We start from the raw sequence: 6,491 nt of genomic DNA, 5'->3' as shown, positions 1-6,491 counted from the left end.
TCGTAAAAAAATATTCCAAAATGGCGGACTTATAAGACACGGATGACGAGCGCCTCGAAGACGGAGTGTCCAGTTGGCGGGCACGATGGAGCTCGTAATTTTTATCTGAAATCAAAAATCCAAACAATTTGTTAATTTTATAAGTTTATCTTCTGTGTGAACTTCAAAAATCCGGAAGAAATCGCGAAAAAAAAATTTATACAGTTTTAAACAAAAGTGTGAATTTACGTAAAAAATTTTTTTTTTCAACCTGCTGTAAAAAATAGTAAAAATGACTTTTTTTTACCAATAAGTAGATTCACTTAGAAGAGAATGTAATACTGAAGAAAATGCGCTTTGTCTAGTTTCGATAGATTATATACTTTTTTTTAAATCCCGCCAATTCGAAAAAAGCGCAAAAATGAAAATTCGAGAAAAAGCGATTTAAAGTTTTCGATGTGAATACTATGAGTTATTGGCTACTTACAGCAATTATCGACTAATCGGCTATTCTTGCACCATACATAAGTCCTTCCTCTTCTTCGTACAACTCGTTCGCATGCATTTTCTCCATTCCAGAGTAAAGATGTGGATCATATATGTATTACGAACCAAAGGATTTAGATTTAGACATCCGTTTTTGGGTCAATGCATTCAAGTGTTTTACTCGGGGATCGGATTGGTTTGTGCAAATTAATTGAATCAAGAATTATTAAAAATATAAATGATTTAATTACTAGAATTATTAAATATTTATTAGTCATTAGAATTATTAAAATTATTAAATATTTAAAAGTTATGAGATGTTTTTTATAACAAGTTTATATTATTTAATTCAATTGTAAATATTTAATCTTCAGATCAATTATTTATAGTTAAGGGTTTTAGAAAATTGGTAAAAGATTTGGAAATAAAGAAAATTCAATTTAAATTAATTTTGGAAAATAAGGAAAGGAATCTAAAATAAAATAAGAATTACTTAATTGAAACCTGATCTTCTAAATTAAGATTCATATATTCACCTTTAGCATATGAAAATTATTTATTTATTTCTAAAATACCTTATTAAATAGCTTTTAACTTATTTACTTGAAAAGGATTCACTAAGAATTAATAAGATCAGGAAATAAAAAAATATTTCAAATAAAATTTACCTTTATCAATTTCTGTATCTAATACTAAACTATAAATGTCACTGATCTATTGGTGGTTGTCAAAGTCAGTTGTTGAATACTGAACTTTACGGTGACTATGATATGTTTGAAAGATAAACGGTGTATTAATAGGTGATTATGAACGCTGAATTAAACGAAGATATTGACTGCAGTTTGACGTACTTACGTAGCTGAACATCAAAAGATTAAGGACTTGAAAGTTCATCCAAGACTGACTTTTTGCAAATGACAAGAACATCGCGCGAGTTTCTTACCACTTCCTTATCTCTTACTAATTAGGAGGGGGAAGATTCTTACCCATGCGAAATCAAAGCTAAAATCAATATTTTGTTTATAGTGACGCGCCATCGCCTGCATGTTATCGCCGTCTGAATTATCAGTTACATCTTATAGCTTCAAGTTATAACTTTCAAGTCTTATAAAATAACTTTAATTTATTTCAACAATTCATTTTTAAATCTCAAGAAATTTATTTGAAAAATGTCCTCTTGTGACACATATTTAAATTTGAGGTGCGTATAGTCAATGCTGCATAAAAAATGTAGGTCAAACCGGTAAAATGTTGGGAACTAAGAATAAAGGAACATAAAAACCATAATAGAAATACATCTCAACATTCGGAACATTGGATCAACGATTTTGATTGGGATAATATTAAAATATTAGACGAAGAGAGTTTCTTGAACAAAAGTAACTGAAATGATATATACTTATAAACAAAAATAGGACTTAAACTAACAAAATGACACTGATTTACTTTATTCGTTATACCACCTCTTTACTAAGTCTAGTTTTCGTTTTTATTTCTTTATTTATTTATACATTTATCTTTACTTTTATAATGTAATATAGAAACTCGATAGATCGCGGCTCACATGTTCTTTGAGAGTCGAACTATTAACATCACGTCGTGCGTTACTAAGTTTAATTTTAACTATAAACACCTTTAATTTGTTACCATATTGTAAGTAATTTTTATTGAATTCTGTCTTTGTACTTTTTGCGTGGTATAGTTTATTTTACTCAAATATTACAGTTAAAACGATACGAATTACATTCTATCAAATGCCCGTATAGCGACTAATTTTATTATATTGGATTCTATAAGTTGGACCATATTTTTTATCATTGATTACTTTGATTGATTACTATCTTAAATATGATTCACGTTTTTACTCCGGAAAAAATTTGACTTCTGCGACTCTAATGTATTATTAATTATATTGAAGAAGACCCAAAGAAAATTGGAACATTTGTAATTTTTATATCTATTTGTTGTAATATACACTTACATTAAAATCCTGTGTCGACTCATATTGGCAATTTTCTTTTATCTGATTTATTTCATAACTTATTTTTAATTTAATAGTTATTATATATTATTTAAAACGTATTGTGTCATTTTTAATTATGTTTTAAATAATGAAATGTTAAACTTGCTAATCGTCGATAAAATCAATCGTATATTATTGTCCGTATAGTGAATAACAAAAAGAAATTCGTGTATAATATTGTTCAAGAACATTCATTTTATCGCAGAAATACTTTTCGAAAATCTGGGCTACTTAAAAGGGCACTCGACAGGATGACGAGTAAAAAAATCGATTTTTAAATCTTATTTTATCTAAAAATTCAACTATTAAAGAATATATTTCTACAGTTTCGATTTAATTTGAGAAAAAAATAACGAAATTTTTAAACATTCCCGAACGTGAATCAAATCGCTTGAGCGCGTCGCTTGGTAGATAATACGACACAAAACTATTAAGATAAAATTTTATGATCTGTAGATCACTATGGTGGACTCAATATTCTGTACGAGCTTCTCTGGTCCTAAAATTTTTTATGTTTAAACTGATTCTTTCAGACAGATGTTTTCTATCTGAAGCTTCTACAGAACCAAAGAGAAGCATGAGAGCGACCATCCCAGCGCTTTTCTGACAGAACTATAAAAACTCATAGTCGAAATCAGAAATATCGATTTCGTCAGCTGCAATTTACTGCACATAAAATTAAATTGTTTCGTTTTCTTCTAATATTTGTAAATATATTGTTTATTTTTTTTATATTTTATAACGTATTTATTTTATAGTAAAAAAAATAAAGATACAATTTTTATCCAAAAAAATCGTAATCTTATAAGATCAACACTTTGTTGAAAATTATTATTTTTAATAAAGCCATGATCGGGCAATAGCGACATCATTTAAAATTAAAATAATACTAAAATTACTAATTATTATGTTAACATTATATTGTTAAGAAATTACACAAAACGTTACTGAATGCATTTAATTTTATTGTCTACAATGATTGTAAGTTTTTTCGCAATCAAGTATTAAACTAATTATACATTGACAATAAAAAATGTCACATTTTTCAAAATATTAATTGGTCTCATTACACTAAATCATATGTAAAAATTGTTTATTAATATAAAATACTTTTGTGTCAGAACTAAAATTTTATGAATGAATTATAAATATCGAAGTATGAATTCAATTCGAGAATCACGGTAATGCCATCTTTTGGTGAATTGAGAACATATTATCTACAGATGATATTCTTACTTTGCAAAGATATATTATTACATTGTAAAAACATTTTATTTTGTTTAATACATAGATAATATAATACTATCAATAATTGATAATAGTAATACTTAATAATATGTATAAAAGTAGAATAAATTCATCTTTAATAAAGTTAATAAAACGTAGTGTATGATCTTAAAATAAAAAATTAATACAGAGTTTAAATAAAAACTTAGCGTTGCACCAAATATCAACATCACAAGTAATAGGTTCGGTGATCGGTCAGTTTCTATATAATCATCCTTTTATATCAAGATTTTGTGTACCGACAAGCAGGTCATCGCGTTGATGCTGTTCGGAAATCAATATGGCGTCGGACATCGTGGTACACTGATGTTAATAGCCGGCCGCTGGTCCATTTTAACGTGGATTATCTTCGAGTGTTTCATACGTTGACAACTATACTTGCCGCTGCTCTGAGGATGCGTGACAATGCGCGAAGAGGCAAGTTCAGAACAAAGGACAAAGCTCAGTCATAAGGAGTGGCGTTGCATCGCGAAAAATGAACGTCGCAGGCGTAAACGGCGGTTAATGGCACAAGAACGTGACGCCAATAAGGAACGTTTGAGGGCAGCACTGAAGAGCAATATGGAGTATATGAAATTTTGCGCGGAAGAAGAGAAGGAAGCGCAAGCAAGAGAAGCATGTGAACGAGAGGAACATGCGGAACGAGAGAGACTCTGGCTGAACGAAGAAGTAAATATACATATAGTTATATTGCAATTATATTATTTTCTTAGTCAGGAATTCTTTTATTAACCTCTAAATCTCTGTTACAACTTATATGCAAAACATTTGTTACATATATCTGTCACATGTTAATAATAAAAATTCTATTACAATATGATTTGTTTAGAGAATTTAATGAATATTCTTTTTGCATATTTCGTAATGTTAGATTAAAGAAAATATAGAATATATAGCTAAATATTTTATGAATTTATGCAATAGCATTAATGAGATAATTGACTGTTGATATGATATCGATCATGCATTCAATCAGTTATATATACTTGAATCGAATATAAAACTTTATTGAAGGCAAAACATTAATTTTTTAAACATGTTAAAATTATAGACTAAATATATATATAAATAATTTATATTTATAGAAAAAGAATATGTAAAATAATAACGTCCCGGGAAAAAAAGTTCCATATATAATTATATATAATTATATGCAAAATATGACGTCCATATATATGTATCTTTTCTTTGTAAAATTATTCTTTAATACAAAATTGATAATAATAAGAAGAAAACAAAAAATAATTAAAAGAATAATTTTTATTAAAATTGTTTTTTTTTAGAAAAAATAATGTTTGAGAAATGAGAAAAATTGCTCATATATAATTATATATATATATATTTGTTTTTTTTTTAATCACTTATATGTGATTATATATGAGCAATTTTTCTCATTTCTTCAAACATTATTTTTTCTAAAAAAAAAACAATTTTAATAAAAATTATTCTTTTAATTACTTTTTGTTTTTTTCTTATTATTATCAATTTTGTATTAAAAAATAATTTTACAGAGGAAAAAAACATATATGGACATATTTTGCATATAATTATATATAATTATATATGGAACCTTTTTCTCGGGATACCTAAAAAATATAGATAATAAGAAAAAAATAACATCTAATGTTTTTTTGCATAAAAAATTTGTCTTATCAATAAATATAATATTTATTACATAATCAATATTTTAATATTTTTCAAACTTTGTTCTCCTTTCCAAGTTATCTTCTTTCATAAATAATTATATGTCTGAAAGATTATTTCTTTAAATCTAAAGATACTGTTATATTTATTTATTTATAGATATAGAAATAATTTACCAGTAAACTTGAAATAAACTAATAACCCTAGGTATACACACTGTTTTTTTGACGACGTCGTATACATATTGGGGTCCCGGGGACCCCCAGTGTGTATATCTAGTCTAGGGTTAATTTTGCAAGTTTGTAATTGAAATTAATTGACTGCTGTTTCTTGATTATCCAGATAAGAGCGCAGAAAACATGGCAAGAACTTCAGAAACAAATTGCGAAGGAGGAACAAGAGAAACGTGAGCAGGAGATGAAGATTCGGGAAGAATTAGAGGCAAAGCGTGCGGCATTATTAAAGAAAAAAGAGGAGGAAAAGAAAAAACGCGAAGAGCAGCTTCGTAAACAAGAGCAGCTGCAGAAGGATATCGACGATTACATCGACAACGGAGTGAAAACTCCCGACGTTCTACGCGAAGTCTTCGACAATCAGCCTACCAAAGATCTCTGCCCATTTTTTACGAAAACAGGTGCTTGCCGGTTAGTACAAATATTCACACAATCACACATGACAATATTCACGATATGATAACATAATGATTTGTTAATCATTGTTTTAATTACTTGTAACAATATTGGTATTCTGAATATGTTGAAACATTAAGAAGAATGATTTTACTCCGCTTGAAGTTATTAAGAGTTATTTTTATTAAATTAAATTAAACTGAATCAAATTGATATTTAATTGAGATTTAGTATCAATACGTTTTATTTACAAACTAAAATCAACTTTAGTTCAAATTATATTTCCATTTTTGTTTATAGAACTCATATTTATCTGTAATTGATTTTTAAGGTATGGAAACGCGTGCTCCAAGAATCATCGTAAAATCTTTTTAAGCAAAGTAATCATGATACCCGGATTCTATTCACACTTCTCCCTTGAGAAGAACTCGGCAGAGCACACG

At 27.7% G+C, this 6,491-nt stretch overlaps 1 protein-coding gene across 1 annotated transcript; it reads left to right on the top strand.

Annotated features, from left to right (window-relative positions):
* Positions 1-3,857: 3,857 nt before the first annotated feature.
* Positions 3,858-6,484, top strand: LOC105458800 (U2 small nuclear ribonucleoprotein auxiliary factor 35 kDa subunit-related protein 2; the record flags this gene model as incomplete). Its single annotated transcript, XM_011704350.1, has 3 exons — positions 3,858-4,444; positions 5,762-6,063; positions 6,380-6,484. Coding segments are annotated over exons 1-3 (671 nt in total), but the record flags the coding sequence as incomplete, so codon positions are not given.
* Between the last annotated feature and the right edge of the window lie 7 nt (positions 6,485-6,491).

This window comes from Wasmannia auropunctata, unplaced genomic scaffold (assembly GCF_000956235.1).
Source record: "Wasmannia auropunctata unplaced genomic scaffold, wasmannia.A_1.0 LD334309.1, whole genome shotgun sequence".
In the NCBI taxonomy this organism is placed as follows: domain Eukaryota; kingdom Metazoa; phylum Arthropoda; class Insecta; order Hymenoptera; family Formicidae; genus Wasmannia; species Wasmannia auropunctata.
The sequence above is the reverse complement of the archived record's forward strand: the minus strand, read 5'-3'. Positions and strand labels throughout refer to the sequence as shown.